The sequence below is a fragment of the Nicotiana tomentosiformis genome, chromosome 6, assembly GCF_000390325.3.
Source record: "Nicotiana tomentosiformis chromosome 6, ASM39032v3, whole genome shotgun sequence".
In the NCBI taxonomy this organism is placed as follows: Eukaryota; Viridiplantae; Streptophyta; class Magnoliopsida; order Solanales; family Solanaceae; genus Nicotiana; species Nicotiana tomentosiformis.
In genome coordinates, this window is record NC_090817.1 from 101512890 (window position 1) to 101535525 (window position 22636).

The following is a 22636-nucleotide window of genomic DNA, read 5'->3' on the forward strand; positions in this document are numbered from 1 at the left end:
CATGTTAAAAGACCAAACGAGGGCGAAGTGCATCAATAACCACTTTTAAAACCGTTATTTAAAATATATTCATAATTTACAATATATTTGAAGATTAGCCAATTCATTCAAATTTAGGATTAAATATCCTGAATTTGGAAATTCAGGACTTAGTGTCCTGAATTTGGGAATTTGAAAATTCAGGACTTAGTGTCTTGAATTTTTGAGCTGATAATTTGAAATTCAAGATTATTAAGTGTCCTGAATTTTTGAACTACTAATTTAAAATTAAGGACATAAGATTCGAACCTCTAGATATAATTTTCGATCTTTAGGACATGATGTCCTGAAGTTTGAATTTTGAGGTTTGAGCAAAATTAGCTAATCTTTAAATGTATTATAAACTGTAAATATATTTTAAACATAACAGGAATTTTCATAAAGCACTATAGTTTAAAGTATAGTAACTATAATTTGCCTAATTACTATTTGTAACTACTGTTTAATTGTTATTAACTTATATCACTCATCGTATCATACTATATTATAAGCATGAAGATCAAAAGTTGAATGTGAAAGACCAAAATAACCCTATAAACTTAAGTGACTATGATACCCTTCAAAAAATTATACCTTCATAAATAAGTACAATAATCAGACTTATAATGAAGTGTACTAGATAATGAAGTGTATACTAATTCAATTACTTTGGGAAAAGTATAGTTCAAGAAATTTTAACCAAGATAAAAGAGTAATTATTATCTTCAATATAATGTAGAAAAGAGTAATAATTAAGTATAATCATGAATAATGTTGCTAATTGTGTGAATGCTAAAGTAGATAAGAGCCGACTGCTACAATTATCATGTATGTTGCTACAATTATCAGTTAACCACAAATACATAGTTCAATATAAAGTTGTAACCTTTTGGTTCCCTCGATAAATGAGAAACTAACGACATATAACCTATATACGAGTACATGTTCTTGCGATCAAATTCAAATTGTACGTTCATTCGAGAATTCAGTGCAATCCCCGCCAAAGGATTTGAATAACGTAATTATCCATTAATTTAGGTAAAACAATAACTTCTTTTTTATCTTAGTGATGGTCATGTATTTAATTCTTGATCATATGTTTACATTATAAAAAATATATTTTGATAAATCCAAAATAAGATAAACGAAAGAGGTTAGAAGGAAAATAAATTTGTACGTGGAAGCAAGAATTTCTCTATCAATTTAAATATTAATCTTGTAGCATATGTCTCTAATTATAATTTAAGTATAAACTCGTTATTCCTAGATTAACATGTTGTTAACTAATTTTGTTTTCTAATTTTCCGTCTAGAGTATTCATGACTATAAAGGTAAAGAACCTTATCGATGAGAAGCCAAATGAAAAGACGAACATCGATGCCCAAGTTAAGAAGAAAAAGAAGAGCCAATTAGTAGCACATGTCCACTATATACAAGTGAGCCTGAAACGGCTGATCATCTATTTTTTAAATGTGTATCGACATTACAAGTGTGGGAGGGGATATTGGAATGGCAGGAGGGAATCACAAGGAGGTCTGAGGGATGGTCTGAAGAAGTTCACTAGGCAGAGGTCCATGCAAATGGTCTTTCAGCAATGTCGAATATGTATAGGCTAAGCATGTCTGTGAGTGTTTATCATATATGGATGGAAAGAAATTTGAGGGTATTCCAAAGAAAGGTCAGGACAACAGAGAGTATTATACGAGTAATTGCAGATGAGGTCCATAGTCCTGGAAATATGAATAGGAAGTTAGCTGGAAAACTACAAGATATGAAATGGTACCCTAGAGGTTGAGCATATCTGAATTTGTACTCCATTAAGAATCCACCGGTAAAGTAGTAAAGAAGTTTTTTTTTGTATCTAGGACTTGGGGCATGATGTCAAAGTTCTTAGTTGCGTTGTAATGGTTTTTGGTTTGTGAAATGGAAAAAATTTACTTACCAAAAAAAATATCCTATCAATCCATTTACTTTTTGGTATTTAATTTTCCATGTACACAATAAGTAAAATTCATACATTATTCCTTCATAAAAGTTCATTGATTTTTTTTTTATATATATATATATATATATATATATATATATATATTTTTTTTTTTTTTTTTTTTGTGTGTGTGGGGGGAGGGGAGGGGGGAGGGTGAAGGGTAAAGTTGTCCAAGTTTATTGCAATTAATATTTTAAAATTCTCGTATAATTTTGCATAAATATGAAAAAAATAAATTCTTTTAGTTATGTTTTTATTACTGTCAGTCGCTTCTTACTTAATTGTTCACAAAAATTTACAAACATATAACTCTTCCATTCTTTAAAAAAAAATATCATGTACAAATAAATATTAGTTTCTCTTTTTATTTTGCACGGATCATTTCGCTTAAACATCAAAATGGAACAATTCCAAGAACAATATCTACAAAGAAATATTAGGTATATACAGTTATATTATATAGTTGTAACTCATAACAACTAAATTTATGTAATTATAAAATACACTTGTTTAACTAAATATAATTATTGATCTTCGAAGAGCTATCCAATCAATTTGAGTTTAACGCTATATCTCTAAAACTATTTATTATTTTTAGCTTGTATTTTTTTCTTTTGATTTTTTTTGGTAATATTTCACATGTTTTAATAGTATTTTATTTTTTTACTGCGTGTATGTAATTACACGTACAACGCACGTATCAAGAAACTAGTAAACAACAATAAATGGAACGGACAAGATATCATTTGATACGCCCTCCAAATACCCAAATAACACCCTTTATTTTACCATAAATAATTATATATCTAATAGTATACATTATCATTTCATCTCAAAAAATTATAGTCATAATATACTTCAAAGAATGAATCAATTAGTGTCAATCCTAGACCCAACCTTCTAGAGAAGCCAACCTCCCATATCTCATCGATCTCCGCTAGCATTATAGGTGGTCTTCATCATCCGTGAAGTTGAAAATAGTCGGAGTTGAAATCCATCTGAAACTACATTCTTCCACAACTCGCAATATGTTTAATTTCCTACAAAATTTCCTTCAAGGAAAAAAAAAGAAATGAAAAAATATAGAAAACAAAATATAACATTAAATTATTTGGCTTCTTTGGACTTTCCTCTCGCATATTTATTAATAAAATTAACCGGCATTAATTTATATAATGTAACTCCTCTATTCTACAGGTTTTTATATTTTTCTCTTTCATCACCAACGAAGAGGTTGTAGCGCTTCGCGCGATTATTTTGTAAAAAGTTTCATGACTTATATTACTTATATTAAAACACGCAACAAATATAGCATATGTCAACTATATTTGTTCACGCAATGAATACAACCTATATCAATTATCGATGTAGAAAGAGTATATAGAAAAGATATAACATGTAGTGATTGTATTTGTTCGCACAACGAATACAATAAAGACGAAATACAAAAAATAAAATGTTGTTGTTTAAAGTCGAACTCAAAACCTCCGCTAACTAAGCGGACACTCGAACCAACTAAATAATATTAGTTCAAAATAATTAATTTCTATTTAAAATAATTAATATATTATTTTATGAATTTGTTATAAAATAAAAATATAATTACAAATGATAAATTTGCTGAAATTATAGTTACGAACGATAAATACATTATAAATATTTGACGTTATAAATATTTGACGTGTGATATAATTTTCACTAAACATAATGCTTAAAAGTCAGTATCGGTGTCATTTCCCCAAAACGGATACTGCAGCAGCTAACAGCAAAAGGAACCGAATCTCGGAGGCGGCAGTGTTGCCTGTTCTCTCTTCCCAAATTCGGTATTTCAAGCACTCCAAGCCTCTCTACCGTATCAGACCTTTTTGCCTCTCCAGGTTCACCTTCTTTCTCCGTGTGTCTTCACATGCAAATGTGCGTAATAATACTTGGACATCACTGTGGATTGGAATAACTTACTTTGTCACCGATGCTATTAAATTTATTAATTTCAAAAGTTTTGCTTAACTGATCTGATTTTGTCTCTTTTTCATCATCTTATTAACTGTTCTCTTCATGCATTTCTGAATACTTTGTTTTCAATTGTTAATTTAATCTGATTGAATCATAACGTGCTTTGGTTTGTTTGGTGCCGTTATAGTACACATAGTGATACTACCAAGAAGTGTATTTTTGTGAGTTGCATGATATTTGTCTTCAATGGTGCACTAATGTGGAAAAGCAAGTAATTTGCATACTTTAAATGAGCGTGTGCGAGAAAAAAAAAAATCATGTTTTCTATCGTGCGTATTTTCGAATTATTTGTTTAATGATCATGCATTAGTTAATAGCTACATTCCTAACCAAGCAGTCAAGAAGGGAGTTACTCAAAGGAAAGTTTTGCCTTTTGTGAATGATTAAATGAGATGCTTTTTTATTGAAGCAAGTGATTCCTACCAGATAAAGTAGAGGGAGAAAAAGAATATACCATCTATCCGTTGATTCATTAATAATGTGCTAATTAGTAATCATTTGTATGTGATTCTTCTAAAACTGACCTTAAAACTTGCATACTTTTTGTCATTTAAACTCCCTTTTATCAACAATTGATACTAGGTCTTCCTTTTCTTGCTCCCTTCTCTCATGATACTTTCTATACTTTCCAGGAGAAAAATATTCTGATATCTACATGTCTCCCTATTTTTGTGTTTATTGTAGGTGGAGTTCCTCCAATATATTCTGCATAATTATTCATGATTTGAAACTAAAAGAGCCATTAACTCCATAAACCAGAATACAATTTTCTGTTTTTTTATTGGTCCTTCTACATGTTTAGTAGAACCTTATCAGTTTTTTCAGCAATGGAAAATTCTGGAGCTAGCTCCTCCTAGGAATTACCTCTGGCTTTTGATGCAACTTTTGAGGTAGAATACTCTTCTCAGTTTATTTGCTCCAAGATTTTACCAGTTTCCCTACCATTGACGAAGCCTGGACTTTCACATCTACCAGTGGTCATTGTTCTCCTAGATCCCACTTGTCGGATTTCACTGGGTTTGTTGTTGTTGTTGTTGCACTGGTCATTGTTCTCTTTTTTATGTATGAATAGCAGTTGAGGTTGAAAATAAAGAATGGTAGTACATAACATCGGGGATTAATAATGAAATGTTCTATTTATGCCTCTTGTCTTTGCAAATTAATTTCAAAAATTATCTTTTGTTCTCTCAACGCAGCCGACTTAGGACCATCTTTTACTTTTACTACTGTAGGAGGCTACAGGTTATGTTCTCAATTAGCCAACCAAATCTTCTTGCCAACAAGAAAAGAAGATACATACTGTCCAGTCATATTTCAAAAGAAAGTTCAAATTCTGTGAGCTTTGAATGGGTCTTGTTCCCTATTGAGATGTCCGGTGTGTCTACAATGGTGCCATCACCTTCAGGTTCAAAGCTTCTTGCTGTTCAAAATCCTGAAAATATTCTCCAACCAAATTTGAGATTTGGGGTCGATCTCTAGTCAAAAAGGAGAATTGTGTCTGTTTCTTTGTTCATGATTCTGTATACGTCGACGGATGGTAACTTATGGTAGCAAATAAACATCACTATTTCTTCACTTCACAATTACATGGTGTTAGCTAGCATTTGATAATGCAGGTTTGAGGGAATTTTATGAAATAATGATGATACACTTCTTGCTTATGTCGCTGAGGAGCCGGTTTTCTCAAAGCCTACATTTACTAATTCTGGTTACAAGAAAGGGAATTCTACGGATAAGGAATGTGGTAGCTGGAGCAGTCAAGGGGATTGGAAGAGGACTAGGGAGAAACCTATCCTGGAAAAAGAAATCCAGATCTTTTTGTAATCAGTGTTAACAGGTAATGTATCATAATATTTGCTTACATTTGTTTTATCAAAGGGTGTTAATTTGATTTCTGTGGATGGGTCTACAAATTTGTGCAGTGGAGAAGTATATCCTGTTGAAGGAATGTCAAAGATGTTGAGTGTTGGACAAGTTTTGGGGGGGGGGGGGGCATCCACTGAAAACCTGCAGCAGTATCTTGTTCTTGTTGATGGCCATCACATACTAGAAAGTTGGGCATCAAATTTTGCTATAACAGGCTTTGTGCCTTATATGCTGTTAGGGCTCCTTTTCCAATATCAGAATTTCATCAACCTGAGTACGTACCTACTTGCTGCTACAGATGATATTGTTGTTGACTAACACATCCGTTTCTGTTTGAATATAGTAGAGGGGCTAGAGTAATAGTGATTCCGTATCTATCTGAGTCTTTTTTTTTCTTTTCCTTTTTTTTGGGTAGTTTTCACTATTAATCGACTTATTATCACTTCCAGAAATAATGCAACCGAAGATGCACTTCCAGTTAAGTTGACACAATTCTTTCCTCGTTTCAGGTGTGTTGTTCACTCATACAGTTATTTATATGTCATTCTGAAATTGGTGGAAACACTTCCCTACTAATTCCATGATATGTTCCTCTTTTTATAAAACTATAGAAAAGCATCTCTAGGAGCAATTTAAAGTTTTTTGTTATTTCTTGTGTTATTTAATTTCTGCAGCGTATTTACCTGATATAATAGAACAGATGACACAGCCTCTCTACCTCTCACAAGGTAGGGGTAAGGTTTGCGTACACTCCACCCTCCCCAGACCGCACTTGTGGGAACACACCGGGTATGTTGTTGTTATTGTTGAATAGAACAGATGATTTTTTTACTAAATTTTGCAGTCCAGATGGCAAGTATCTTGTACTCTGGTCAGTTAAAAGTTCTGTTGATTCCGGGGCACATAATGCAACAAATTCACTTCATAGAATTGATTGGTCCATTGATGCATAGCCTAGTTCAGATGCTAAAATTTTTAGTGTGGTACAGCTCATTTTTGTAATTCTGCTAATTTATATAAGCACTTTGAGGCTAATCACAAATTACTGATTTTTCGTACCATATTTTTTATGTATTACATGTTCAACCAATAGTCAGCAAACATTAACATGATGATTGCAGGTTCTTGTTGTGATGTGTCCTGAAGATGGATGCTTCCCTGGCCTTTACTGTTTCAATGTTGTTAGTAAACCTTGGCTTTCTGATGGATATACAATGATTTTATCTTCTGCCTGGGTTAGCACTCTAGTAATACTTACATGGATGTGTGAAGGTACTATGTGTTTTGCTTCTCAATCTGAACTGAAGTCTTTGATTGTGCATTGTACTTAAGATTTCTTGTTTCTTAATAGTGGCAAATTGTCACGAATCAGTCCTCGAAACTCTTGCTTTTCTAGGAACTTGCTTTACATTGGATGGGGACAACATCTTTAGTGGTAAGAGTCAACACATACTTTTTGTTGAACCGGTTCCATATTGCAATACATTTTTTTCCTTGATTATCCAACCTAGATAAATCTGGTGTTTTTCCCTCTAAAGTCTCTAGCAGTTCTGTCGATGTTCCTGCAATCAAGTACGGTTTCCTTGTTGGAAAGGCATCTGCTGAGGCATCCTGGAGTTGGCTTGATATCTCAAGCCCCATATCTAGATGCTCTGAAAAGGTTCATCTACTTGTTAGTTCAATTACTGATTGTATCATCTGTTCTGCTTAGTGTATATTTGTTAAAATTATATTTCTGATATTTAACTGTCCATCTTTACTGCTTACAGGTTGTATCTTTGCTCTAATCCACCGCCAATTTGGTATCATGAAGATACCTGTCAGGGATCTCGCTGAGAACCTGAGTAAAGGTTGGTGTTTTAACTTTCAAGTATGATGAGAGATCTATGTATTTTGGTAAAGAGGCCAACTGCTTACCATAACCTTATGCACTCATGTTTACTGTTCTCTGATCTATATCTGGTACTCATAGTGAGAATTGAATACTAAAGTTAAAACACATGCTCCTGGTGATCGTTTTGTTTGTAGAAAATCTAAATCTCCTAGTGGAGAGGACCAGTTCTAGTATATGACATGGAAAACGAAAGATAATTGAGTTTTCAACTGTACATCTATTCTTACTGTTTGTAGAGTAATTCAGTCTCTAACTCATAAATTCTGAGGAGCTAACAGACTCAAGCCTCTGATTACTTAAAGTTATGCCTCATCCATTTTAGCGGTCATTCCAGCACCCTACTAACGAAAATTCTGCTTTTCTGATAACATTATGAAGAAGAAGGGCAGCCCGGTGCACTAAGCTCTCGCTATGCGCAGGGTCCGGGGAAGGGCCGGACCACAAGGGTCTATTGCACGCAACCTTACCCTTCATTTCTGCAAGAGGCTGTTTCCACCGCTTGAACCCGTGACCTTCTGGTCACATGGCAACAACTTTACCAGTTACGCCAAGGCTCCCCTTCTTTTCTGATAACATTATAAAGAAAGATATTTAGTTTGTGTCTTAAGCAAGATTTTTCTGGATTTTCATAGTTTGGAAGCTTAATATGATATAGATGCATCAGTAGACCTACTGTTCAAAGACAGCTCAGGGATTATTAATTCGAAAAACAAGAAAAGAAAACAAAAAACAAAAACTGATTATCACTATGGAATTTAATACTGAGAATATTTTCAATACTACGGGCAACCAAAGAGAAACCTTTAAAGATTTGGATAAAAGGGTTCTTCCTGTTTATCTCCAATGCTGATATCTATGCCTGTGCAGGATGTTAATCATGTGCTTGCTGCTGTAGATCATGTAATTGATATCGGACTTTTAGATCCATCTAGAATCGCTGTGCTTGGTGGTTCCCATGGTGGATTTTTGGTTACGCACTTGATTGGCCAGGTTAGCTAGTTCTCCTATGCTGTATTGTCTTTATGGTTTCTGTCACGTGTTATTACAGTCTTTGTCTTTATGGTCCTTGTTATCTTTGTACTGGACGAGGTTTTTGTTTCTTTCTTCTAAGAGTTCCGATACTATTTCTAGGTGCCAGATAAGTTTGCCCTCTTTTACAGCAAATCACCAATCTCATGCATCTCCAAGGTCTGGTTTCATCAGCTGAATCTGGATTTGGAAAAAAAGGCTTCCATGATATGCGTTTTGTGTTACGTCACATATCTGTGAGGTCTTCACATCAATGTTGAAACTTAAAGTTTTGCTAGATATCTCAAGGATTGAAGTAAAGTTGTTAGCCGATCCTGTTTTTCTGAACGCATTTCCTACATCCTTGTGCTACTTGTATTGCAGGTTAAGACTTCTACAATCCTCTTGCTAGGTGCCAAAGACCTCTGTGTTCCAGTATCTAATGGGTTGCAAGTAAGATTTTATATCATCTTTCTGGTTCCAAATTTTGTTGGTTGCACATAAATATTCATTCTAATATTATATCAAGGGTCCGAGAATTTATGTATACATGTGAAGCTTATGCGTTTTTGCCTGTCTACCAGAAATGTTATTTCATTCATGTCCCTTTTCATTTTTCGTTCAACTACATATCCATTCATAATACGATCAAATCCCGTGGAATCTAGTGTCTGGCTCTACTTTAATCCAAATATGCATCAAATATCATATTCACTGATCAACTACTAACAACGTGTGAGGACCAGCAGTTTCATGTCTGCGAACAACCAGTCACTGTATTAACAAGTGAAAATTTTAAATAAGTGGAATAAAAGCTGGGTAACTAAGTGTTTATAAGCCATTTTTAGCTTGATGTTATCTCTGATGCAAAGTTTAGTACTGTTTAACTTTTTGTTGTTTCTATTCCTAAAGTGTATAATATCAGAAAGGAAATGCTTTTACTCTTCTTGTGTGCAGTATGCACGGGCATTGAAGGAGAAAGGAGTTGAGGTCAAAGTCATGGTGTTTTCCGAGGACACACATGCAATTGATAGGTAAGTTGGTCCCAAATCTATGAATGTGCTTCTTTTCTTTTTTGTACTTGACTTTTATGATAGCCTCACTTCATATTGGGAACCTTATATGTGTTTCTGTTGCAGGCCACAGTCTGACTTCGAGAACTTCCTGAATATTGGTGCGTGGTTTAAGAATTACTGCAAGTAGATAGATATCTATTCAGCTCTTCAGCAGGAATTTCCCCATTCCTTTATGCTGGTACTCCTTGAACATGTCCCCCAATCAGAAAAGAAGATTAAGCCATTTGTAAGTCAATTCAATACCTGACCCTTGAAAAGATGAATCATACTCTACTTAATCAGCTGGTTTCTTACATTCAACTTTTGTCAAAATCGGAAACAAAATCCGTGGTTAAACTATTATGAATTAACCATGGTTGAATGGTATGTGTTTTCTCTTAATTTGTGACTTGTAAGATTAAACTGTTTGGTTTGGTGCAAACATCAGTGCGGGTAAGTACTATCCGTGAGTTAAATGACTCAAAACCATTTGACACTTTGGACTGATCTCATGTGAACATACATATTTCTGTAGCCTGGGAAACTTTGGTGGTGGTTCTTTTGAAAAACCATTTAGGTTTGCATGAATGAGCATTCAAACATTTTCTGATTTGTGAGATATGCGAAATAATATGGTCATGTGTCACCACTTCTATAGCTGGTTATTAGGAAATCATTGTTGCATGCTTTAGTTCACTGATTGTTGTATGAACACAACATAAGAAATCATGAAATTGACTCATTCAGTTTCTTTTAGCAATATTAGATAGCAGCTGCTTACTACATTGTATTTGTTATATTCAGATGGAGGACGAGTTTCAAACCGAGCAAGGAATTGCAGTGAGACGGGAGGGGGCAGATTCTAGAATATTAACACTATAATTAGTACTCCTGATGCTTTGTATCGAGAAAAAGTACAACTCAAGTATCTGCAACTGAAAAAGAGTTAAGAGGATTTTCATTGCAAAATTTGAAGACTGCTAGGAAGATATCAGTTCAAAGTTCAATCCTAAAAGTGTCTGAGTTGCCCCACAGTGTACGAGGCAACACCCATGCTTAACTTCTTCCCTTAAGACCCATCATCATACCATGAAACAACAATATCTTTCAGCCCAACTTTCAGTACCTCCCAATGAGATTCATCAAATTCTACTCCTCCATTGACAACTTTAATCTCCACCAACCACAGCTCTATTGCCACTTCCCATATTTCCACCAATAATGCCACTCTCCCTTTTACCAAACCAATTCCCCCACCCTTTGTTCTCTCAACTCTATATCCTTCTTCTTTCCCAATTTTCATCACCTTCTCTTCAATACTCCCTACTTGAGCAGTCGTTGTAAACCTCATTTCTTTCTTATTCAACCTTGCTTCAAATAACCCTGATAAATCCAACCCAGCTGACATTGATATTATATCAAACGCATTCATTCTCCCCTCTTTTTTACAATCCTTAATTTCAAATATACCTTGACTAAATTGTTTCTGATTTGACTCTTCGCCTTTCATTGCAGATTTCTTAAACCATGGAAGCTTCATTAAGTCCTCAATGCTTAACCTTGTATTTGGATTAGGATTGAGCAGCCGGTTTATTATACTCTGTGCAGGCTTTTGAACACAATCAGGGAATTGAAATTCACGACGATGTTTTGCCAGATGCAAGTTGGTTAAGCTGCTGTCATCGAATGGAAGTTTTCCTGCAAGGAATGAAAAGAGAATTACCCCACACGACCATGCATCCGCCTTAGCACCATCATATCCTTTTCTGTATACAACCTCTGGAGCTGCGTAAGCTGGAGTTCCACAAGCCGTCTGAAGAAGGCTGTTACTGAACTGTTCTGAAAGAGCGGCTAATCCAAAATCAGAGACCTTAAGCTGGCCTTCTTTGTCCAGGAGAATGTTTTGTGGTTTAATATCACGGTGAGCCACACCGTTTTGATGGCAAAAGTGTAGAGCTGAGACAAGCTGGTGGAAGTAAAATCTTGCAGTGGAGTAAGAGAATTTTCCGCGGCGGCTGAGCTTGGAGAAAAGATCGCCACCAGGTGCGAGTTCCATGACGAGGTAGATTTTGGTCTTTGTGGCCATCACTTCATGGAGTTTGATAATGTTGGGATGATGGTTAAGTCGATTCATGGCGGAGACTTCACCGATGATTATTCGTTCCAGAGAGGCGTTCATGGTTGTGTTTTTGTTCATAACTTTGATGGCAACGTCTGTGCCATCGTTTAAACAACGTGCATGATAAACTTTTGCGAAGCTGCCACGACCAAGAAGGTGATTTAATTGATATTTGCCGAGAATTATTGACCCGCTTCCACCACCATCAGCGCTGTTTGTTCTTCTGATTTTAGAAGCAGAAGATGGTGGTGTAGCGGTGGCCATAATTGAGCCGGCGGGAAGGAGAAGAGAATAAAGCGGGAGGGTAGGCAAAAGAAAAAAAATAAGGAGACAAGTTTTATAAGGAGATTGGTTGGAGAGTTGAATTAGGCATGGGAATTGCTGGAGTGTCTGTATTATAATAGCTTTTGGACTCTTCGGTTTTGTCTTGTTTTTTAGTTTTAGAAGTGTTAGGAGTCTTACCAACCAACTATAAGTTGATAATAATAGTAACATAACAATAACAATAATATAAACCAATTTATATATTGTTGTGCTCAACTATCTTTAGTTTTGATTTCCCTCAATTAGTTTTAGTACACCACGTTTGAATTTTCAGAATTCATAATTACTACTACATCTGTTCTTTGGTTATAGAACGATTAGGAGTCTGCCACGGAAAAATATGATATAATAAAATACTGTGACTTGTAGGCATGCTCCTTTAATTTGCATGATTTTGCAAGATGCTTGATTAGCACTTGGTATAATTAAAAGAGGTTTCATATTAGTTTCCATTACGTTTTCGTAATGGTCCGAGTCTGAAGACTAAAGAGAAGCTGTCGCTTTTAGAGATTCTGGTTTTGGAGAACCTCCCTACCTCTTTCCCATTGGTTCCTTCAGTCACAATATGCAGACTAAAAGCATTTTTTCCCTTTAATTGAAATTGAAATTCCTATTGTGCTATTCTCTAGTGATTGTGGAAAAAGCCAAAGATCAGTTTTGCCTCTGGAAGACCAAATAAATTATAAGTGCATGCGCTTGTTCCATTTTGAATTTTTCTTCAAAGTTGGAAGGCAATTCGTTTAGCAATTGATTAGCTTGCAAAAATTGTGAAAAAAATTTATACTGTATTAAAAGTAAGAAGCTATTAAAAAGTTGAACGACCAATATTTAATTTAATTTCTGCCAACAAAGTATACTACTCTTTCCCAGTTTCACCTTTAATTTGCATTTTTCTTCTATGTGACTCGCCAAATTATTATACATCCGTTTCAGTTTATGTGAACCTATTTCCTTTTTGGTCCGTTCCAAAAAGAATGTTTTCTTTCTAAATTTGGAAACAATTTTGCTTAAACTTATAATTCTACCCTTAATGAAAAACTTTTATAACCACACAAATATTCTGAACCCCTTTTTAAATTGTTTAGGGCCACAAATTTCAAAAATCTTTATTTTTACTTAAATTTTGTGCCCAATCAAACAAGTTCATTGGAACGGAGGGAGTATTTTTCTTGTCAAAGTAGCGGCACGTTTGGTTTTTTGGACAATCGACACTTGGCATCTGCAGTCAGCATCTGATAGCGAATCATTATGGTGAAATTGTTTCAAAGGTCCAATAATGCTGGGAGACAGACGGGTATTCGGTCTTGTCCCTTTTAGATTCTTGTCAACTTCTTTCTTTCTTACTTTTTTTATTTTAATTTATTTGAATCTATTTGGCGGGATGCGAAGGTAAAAAAATATAAATTAAAATTTATAGTCTAAAATAATATATATATAATTATTTAATTATAATTTTTCTTATTAAGAGTAAAATAAAAAGATACATTCTTTTCAAAACTCATACAAATCATAACTGCGCTTTACTTAAAATAAACGCGGTGATAGCTTTAAAGAAAAAATTGTACAGATTCTTTATTTTTTTTCCAACTGTTTTTCTAAAAACGCCAGTATTGAAGAGGATAGGTTTTCTTCTTCTTTTATAACAATATTATTTAAGTATATATATATATATATATATATATATATATATATATATATATATATATAAAAAATGTTTTGGTTCGTCTGCAATTTCTCTTTTCTTCTTTAAAGTCTACTGTTGTTCATCGTTGCATATTTGAGTCTTACCTCTCTGTTTTGGTTAAGTGATCTCTCAAATATGCGAGAAGAATTACCTTCAGGTTTTAGGGTGTGTTTGGAATAATGGAAAACTTGGAGAACAAATAGTAATCTTACTCATTTTTTGGTGTTTGGTACGCAAATTAAGGAAAATAAATTCTCAAAAGTATTCATAAATAATTTAGATACAATAAACATGAATCCATAAACTTTCGAACCAACAACCTTCCGAACCCACAAATTCCATAAACTTCCGAACCGCTAAACTTTCGAACTCATGAATTTTCGAACCCGTAAACTCTACAATTACTAAACACGCAAACTTCCAAACATATAAACCTCCGAACTCATAACTTTGGAACTCGTAAAATTTCGAACCAGTAAACTGAAAAATGAAAAAATCAGAACTAAAAATATATATACAAAAAAAATTTCGGCGGGGAGGGTGGGTTGAGGGGTTGGGTGGGTGGTGCAGAAAAACGAAAAAACAAAAAATTAAAAATACAATTTTTTTTTTGGGTTTGGGTTTGGGGGGGGGGGGGGGGGTAGTCTGGGTTTTGATGTAGTAAAAAATTACAAAAAATTAAAAATACAAAAAAAAAATTAAATAAATTCAAGGAGGGCATCGGGGTAGTAGGGTGGGTGGTGACGGAAAAGAAAAAAACCGAAATCTAAAAAAAACCTTTTTTGGAGAGAGGGGGTGGGAGAGATGGGGTAGAAGAGAAGTGGGGGGGGGGGGGGGATTGGAGTTAGATGTGAGGGTAAGTTAAGTTTTTGAAAAATATTTTCCTAACTTTTTTAGGGAGGTAATTTTCCTCCAATTTCAGAAAACTATTTTTTGCAATCAAACCGTAGAAAATGAAAAATATTTTCCGTCATACCAAACACACCCGGAAAATTTTGTTTCCTGATTTCATCTCTGCATATAAGTTTTCTTTTTAATAAATAGAAAAATAAATCATGTTTTGTCTTTTCTCTCTTTTGATAAAGAAACTTTAGGCGATTAATTGGCATCATGCATTTTGCATAGGTGTCAATTAATGTCAATATTGCGTGATCTAACAAAATTCAAAGTATATATGTGAGAGAAGATCCGTTTCTCAATATTAAAAGTTGTAAGAGTCGACGTTTTACATTCCAACAACTTTATGTATTTTGAATATGGGATTTGATGGAGCAAATCAGCAACTGTTATAAAGCTCGAATGTGGTACCCATCCATGTCTAATAATTGAATACTGATGAGTGACTTTCCATAAGTTCATTTGTACAAAGTAGTGGGCCACTACATTGTACGAGTAGTTCGAGTGTTTTCAATGTACTTACATTTGGCAATTTGCTTACTTGGATATCAGGTTGAATATTTTTCGTTCTGTGTACTGAAAGATTTTATCACTGATGAGTGTCTTTCTATAAGTTTAGGGGCGGCCCACGAAGATTGGTGGCCTAAAATCAATTTTTAATTTGAGGCCTTTCAGAAGAAATTTTTTTTATATCATAATATCGATGATTCATTTCGATGTTCCTACACATAGAACAACACAATTTAGCGCAATTATCGCACAATAACTCACTTAAACCAACAAAATATAAAGCGAGTAATGTGTTAAAAATATAGAATTTTGGCCTAACAGTTTTTAATAGTTTTTTTTATAAATAATTTAGTCTCTCCTAAGATATTGTTGATCTTAGATAATAGAACCAAATTCATATAGATACCTCACTAATGATGTCACTCGTAAAATTTAAATAATGAAAAGTTTTATATTCGCGACAAGGGTTTAGGGGGAGTGATTTTCTTTCTGCATTTTTTGCTCAAACGGGTACATCACTACTAAATTAAAAGTTATCTTGAATTTTTATAAAATATTTTATTTTGTATTTTAACATACCCAATATATTTAGACCCTGTCTCTAAAGATTGTTGTGAGATGTATTTGATCCAACTTACCTTAATTAAATATATTGGGTTCGAATCCTGTGATTAAAAAAAATCCTGTTAAACGTGTTCTCTCTTTTACTAGGTCTTACGCTGTACGAATCTAGATTAATCGGGGTCTAAATACAAATACGAGTAGAAAAATAATTTTTTTTGGGCCCCTCAAAATTTGGGGCCCTAAAGCCTTTGCTTTAGTGGCTTGACCCTTAGGCCGCTCCCGCATAAGTTCATGTGTACTTACATTCATGTATTCGTTTCTTCAAAAAAAAATGCTAAAGTGTTTCACACCATATGTTTTAATTTATGCGATATAATTTAATTTAAATATGTACAAAGTTTAAAAATACTGGAAAATAAAGACTTTTGAAACTATCTTTAATATGATATAACATTTTTATAATTATAAAACTTTAAAAGTTGTAGTCTTAAACATGTTATAATCTTTGTGACTATAAAAATTTCTCATTAAGGACAAATAAAATATGTAAAATTGATTGTCTTTAAATATAAAAATGTATAATTCTTTTACAAAACTGACTAATAAGGAAAATAATACCACATATACGAGAACCGAGGGAGTAGTATTAGCACTTAAGAAATGACATGATGGTTCCTTTGGAAACACTAAAAGTAGGCGTTTGGATATCAAAATTGTAATTTTTGAAAAAAAAATAATAGTATTTGGAGATAAGTTAAAAAATAATATTTGAAATTTAAAATTATATTTGAACATGCATTTTATTTGAAAAAAACTGTTTCAGCTTTGTGAGTGGGAAAAAAAGTTTTACTGAATTTTTTTAAAAAGTGATAATTTTTGAAAAACTCATTTTCGAATTTTTTTCAAAAACTTGCAAAGTTTCATGGACAAACATATTTTTAAATAAGAAAATTTTTTATGGACAAACGGGGCCTAAAATAGATATTCATGAAGGTGAAAGAGTCATTTGGCTAATAGGCAGACAGATTTAGATTTTCATGTCAATGTCAGTCTTTACTTCTATTTAAAAGATGTCGTGTTTAGTTGCGAATATAACAATCTTAATCGAGACAGATAACACATCACTCTTTAACAATAATGCATAGTTGCAAAATGAAGATGAAAACTAAGGAATCACCTGTCAACGGACTTGTAATTCGGCGACACAATGACTTTAAGCTTCGGGCTTCTAGTTATTATGAACTCTCTCGTTTGATTACCAAGATAAAGATATTAAATAAAATTATATTTATCCATCTTTGATTATGAATATTAGTTAATGATAGAATATATTTTGTAATAAAATAGTGGGGTTAGCTATCTCATATAAATAGTAACTCTATTTCATAGGATATCCTACTTCATGGGATATCCTTGTCTATCCCAAGATTGAACCAAACAATTGGTGTACGTGTAACCACCTAAGTGGAGCCAAAGATCACAAGTCACAACTACTCAATAAAATTGAATCAATAGATTATTTGTTTCAGTTTAACGTAATATGGTACGAGTTTTTTAATTTGACTTTAAGAAGTACAAAATATAAAATACTTTATTTAGGGAAAACAATTTTTTTTTTATAATGATTGGGCGTGCGTGCTGAATATTCACTCTTAAAAATGGGAAATAAAAGAAAAGTCACTAGAGAACCACGAACCAAAGATATACACTATTCAAATATCCAAATGACCTCTAGGCAAAGATTAGAAAACCTATATATATCTCATTGAATAATTATCCTATCTTCACTTGTGGCCATTCACTGGTTCGAAGGATCAACAAAATAGTTCTTCTTGGACATTTTAGCCTACTTTCATAAAATCATTTTAACTAAAATGCAGAGGTGTCTAAAATTGAGATTATTTATAGTCATGAGCTTGGATTTACTTGTGCTAGTTGAACTAATAACTATGAAAAATGTCACTGTTGCACGAGAAAACTACTATTCAATATGCATAATACGATCAATAACATGACATAATTTTTGGATTTAATAGAAGATTTGGAACACTTAGTTGAAGAGTTAAAGATCTATGCATATTAATTTAATTAATAGTGACGGCTGCGCGCTCAATTGTGTTAATACTTAAAATAGACGATGACTTGTACGTAGCTTAGTATTTCAGTATTACTCTGCCTTAGAGATATTCTCATGACCTACCAAGCTGGTAACCTGCATATTTATCTTGAAATGGGAATAATCAGAAAAATTCAAGCGGAAAGGACAAAGGTAAGTATATTCCCTATAATTAATTGTAACTATGGTATGAATAATCAAACCCATTTTTTTCTTGAACTCATTGTCATTGTCCTCAAGAAAAAGGGAAAACACAACATGGGAAAAATTAAGGATCTGAATGAAACAAGAATCGCACGTGATTGTACCATGAATATCTCTCTTAACGAGGAAATAATAATTAGACTCGTTGAGGGAATTAATTCGCTTATTCTAAGTAATTATCCATAAGAATTGAATTCAAATCTTACTTTCATATGACTATAGTGTCTTTATAATTACTAGGGAGAAGAATATTTGTTCACTGGCAATCGATTCAAACTTGTCAAGCAGTCAAGGTGATGGGAAGACACCGCAAATGTTAAATGAAGAGACAGAAATGAGAGAAAGACAGACTTTCCGTTTTCCCCGGCAATGAATCACCCAACCAAACAAGCAGGGCAGATCTATGTACACGGTGGTTCGGGGTGGCACGTCACCGGCAAGCTTCGGCAAAAACCTTATGTATATATGTAAATATATATAAAAAATAGGATATATATTTAAAGTGCCACCCGTAGAACAAAAGTGACAAAGGTGCCAGTGGCAAAGGTCTGCCTTTAAGTACACTACACAACACACTCTTCTATATTTTATAGTAAATGTTTTACTTTTCTATTTGTTTGTTTTGTTTGTTTAAGTATAAACAAATAAGATAAAATAATAATAAAAGTACTCTTTATATAATATTCTCTTATAATTAAAGGTAAAACAATGCCCCAATTCCCCAAGTCCACTTTCCCCTTTCCCTTTCTCCATTTCTCGCTGCTTCAGCCTTTATTCACGCAACTGCTTCTGCTTCTTGCTTCTCTGTTAGACTGTTACTGTAAGTATTTATTTTGCTTTACCTTTGCGGATGCTTGATTCTTCACACATTCATTGCTCACTAGTCATTTCACTACGCCCACCATTGTAAAGTTTCCTCAATCCTCACCTCCTCATGTTTATTTCTTAACCCTATGTGGCTATTTTTTCCCATCAGATATATGTTCTTGCTATGTTTTTGTTTTGTATTTAGTTGGATATTAGTGTTCTTGCTAAACTTTATTGTCACTATTTTGATTTTTTTTTGTTACGTATTTTTTTGGTTGTGTTTGAAAATCAAATGCCTCTTAAATGGTTTCACTGTAGAATTTAAAATAACTAAACTTATTGATGGTATGAACTGGTAGAAATTGTTCTATATTTCTCACTAGAATGAACTTTTATTTTATAGGAATTGATTGAGATGGATAAATTTGTCACGAGGTTGGACCATTCTCAACCAAGTCCTAGTTGTCAATCCTTGATCCAAGCGAATGCCAATCATTCTTATCTTATAAATGAACTCGATTTGGGGTCACTTAAAGGCGATCCGGGAGAAAGAATACCTATTGCTGACTATAACCCTAGAATACGAGATGAAGTAAGGAAACATTACATTCAACAAGGTCCTTGTCAACCTTCCAAGCATCAATTTTCCAAAACTCAAATAGGAGGAAGAATGCGTCAATTTGTTCCAAGTTGGTTCAATGGTCAATTTTCTAAATGGTTGGAGTATAGTGTGAAGAAAGATGCGGCATTTTGCTTATGTTGTTATTTGTTCAAAAATAAATTTATTTATGGAAGTGCGGATGAATTTTATACAAAAAATGGTTTTAGGGCTTGGAATAAGGGTCTTGAAAGATTGCGTTTACATGTTGGTGATGTTAATAGTGCCCATGATAAATGTTTCAAGAAGATGCTAGATTTATCAAATCATCATCAATCAATTCAAGTTGTTTTTGATAAGCACTCCGAGAAGTTGAAAAGTGAGTATCGAATGCGTTTAGAAGTATCAATTGATGTGGCAAGACTTCTATTGTTGTATGGATTGCCTTTTAGGGGCCATGACGAAAGTGAATCTTCAACAAATCAAGGCCTCTTTCTAGGATTCTTACGATGGCATGGGGACAAGCATCCAGATGTGGGAAAAGTAATATTAGAAAATGCTCCACAAAATGATACTTTGACTTGCCCTATGATCCAAAAGGATATTATTAATGCTTGTGCAAAAGAAACATTAAAAGCTATAATTGGAGACTTGAATAGATATTATTTTGGTATATTAGTTGATGAGTCCAAAGATATCTCACACAAAGAACAAATGGCTCTTGTTTTGTGTTATGTTGATAAAAATGGTGAAGTGGTAGAGTGATTTGTTGGTCTTGTCCATGTTAGTGATACATCGGCATGCTCATTGAAGGAAGCAATCTAATCTTTGCTTTCGGACCACTTAATAAGTCCATCTCAAATACGTGGACAAGGTTATGATGGAGCTAGTAACATGAGGGGAGAGATAAGTGGTCTTAAGACTTTGATTATGAAAGACAGCTCATCGGCATATTACATTCATTGCTTTGCTCATCAATTGCAATTAACACTTGTAGCTATGTCTAAAAAGCATTTGGATGTCGAAGACTTCTTTTGTCATGTTACTAATGTGTTAAATGTCATTGGAGTATCTTTTAAGCGCAGAGATTTGCTTTGCCATCTTCAAGCTAAAAAAACTAGAGCAATTACTTGAGTCCGGTGAAATTCATACCGGGCGAGGACTAAATCAAGAACGCGGGCTTCAAAGATCAGGTAATACTCGTTGGGGATCACATTTCAAAATATTAGATAACTTTATTGTTATTTTCTCATCTATTATTCGTGTGCTTGAAGTGATTGAACATGAAGGTTCTACCTCAAATGAGAGAAATCAAGAAAAATATCTTTTGAGTGAGATAATAACATTCAAATTTATTTTTATGCTTCACTTGATGTTGAAAGTTTTGGCAATGTCAAATGAGTTGAACAAGATCCTACAAAAGAGAGATCAAGATATTGTTAATGTCGTGGAGTTTCTTATTATTACAAAGAAAAGATTGCAAGATATGAGGGAAACTGGATGAGAATCTATGCTAGATGATGTTTCCTTATTTTGTCATATGCATGATATTATGATTTCCAAGATGGATGAATCCTATTTTCCTGGAAAGTCGAAGCGTAAGTCTTCTGGTATTTGTTATTCACACCACTTGTGTGTTGATATCTTTTATGCTGTAATTGATGTGCAACTTCAAGAGCTTAATAACCGTTTTGATGTAGTAAGTAGCGATTTGCTTCTTGGGATGGCTAGTTTGAATCCATCCAATTCTTTTGCTAATTTTGATAAAGGTAGAATAATGACTTTAGCAAAATGTTACCCAAATGAGTTTGATGAAGTACACATTCGATACTTGAGTTATCAACTAGATACTTTCATAATTCATATACGAGTTGGCAATCCCAAGTTCTCCAACTTGCAAGGAATTAGTGATTTGGCAAAAGCATTGGTTGAGACAAATCTTGTGGAGACTTATTCACATATTTATTTACTTGTGAAGTTAACTCTGATTTTACCTGTTGCTACCGCAACTGTGGAGAGAACATTCTCATCCATGAAGCAGATAAAAAATGAAGAGAGGAATATCATGGGTGATCAATATTTAAATGATTATTTAATTTATTACATAGAGCGTGATGTATTTACAAATGTAAGTAATGATGTCATTATTGATCGTTTTCAAAATATGAAAGCACGTCGAGGACAATTGTAAATAGATTGTATATGATATTAAAAATATTGTTGGAAGTTTTATGCTTTGCGTCAATTAGTTATAGTTATTATATTTTCTTTCGTTTGATCTATTTGTCTATATACCCCGAAGTCCCGAATCGACGCTCGAGTTGATCACATCGATTAGGTCGGCACCCGTAACCCCTAAATTCTGGATCCGCCTCTGATTGAAAAGGAAAAAAGGCTAAAATTGTCCCTCTACTATTGAAAATTAGCGTTTATACCAATTTCTACTTTCAGTCCAAAATCATACCTACCGTTAATATAATATATAATTTTGTCCTTAACCCTAACAGATGTCCAACACGGCATCGGGACCCCATAATAATTTGCCAACTAGGAAAATCTTGAACCATTATTTTAGAAACCCGACCGATCCTTGTAACCCATTAATTAGTCTCACTAAAATAGTTTTAACATGTTTTAATTGTCAAAATCTTCAGTTGCTGATAGAAAAAAGGGAAAGAGCTCTCACCTATCCTCTTCACTGTACGTTCGTCTTCATCGTTGGATGTATACGAAGGTACCAATTTTCGTTTTAAAAACTGTAAATCGTCGTTCCTTTGCTTTATTTTTGGTATCAACTGAAGCATATCGTCTAATTGTTTCAAGTTAGAGCTAAACGTAACATAGGATTTTTGATTTTTTATTTCTTTGACTAGGGTTTTGAATGATTCGTTTAGATATGTATTATTTTAGTTATGTGGTGTGTCTGTTTATTGTTGTTTTTGCTTGCATGTGGTCTGTTCATACTCGATTTTAAA

At 33.6% G+C, this 22636-nt stretch overlaps 2 protein-coding genes and 1 pseudogene across 2 annotated transcripts; 2 read left to right on the forward strand and 1 right to left on the reverse strand.

Annotated features, from left to right (window-relative positions):
* The first annotated feature begins 4565 nt into the window (after nucleotides 1–4565).
* On the forward strand, nucleotides 4566–12497 carry LOC104103033 (acylamino-acid-releasing enzyme-like; annotated as a pseudogene).
* LOC104103031 (CBL-interacting serine/threonine-protein kinase 7-like) lies at nucleotides 10769–12221 on the reverse strand. The gene has a single exon (XM_009610898.4). It carries the CDS (start codon nucleotides 12219–12221, stop codon nucleotides 10908–10910), a length of 1314 nt encoding a protein of 437 aa, XP_009609193.2. The 3' UTR covers nucleotides 10769–10907.
* A 6981-nt stretch (nucleotides 12498–19478) lies between the features above and the next one.
* LOC104103034 (uncharacterized) lies at nucleotides 19479–20426 on the forward strand. The gene has a single exon (XM_009610902.1). The coding sequence runs from the start codon at nucleotides 19479–19481 to the stop codon at nucleotides 20424–20426; it is 948 nt and encodes a 315-aa protein (XP_009609197.1).
* Nucleotides 20427–22636: the final 2210 nt, after the last annotated feature.

What these genes read in the sequence shown, in the direction of transcription:
- LOC104103031 (XM_009610898.4), bottom strand. Translation starts at nt 12,221, where the DNA reads ATGGCCACCGCTACACCACCATCTTCTGCTTCTAAAATCAGAAGAACA.
- LOC104103034 (XM_009610902.1), top strand. Translation starts at nt 19,479, where the DNA reads ATGGATAAATTTGTCACGAGGTTGGACCATTCTCAACCAAGTCCTAGT.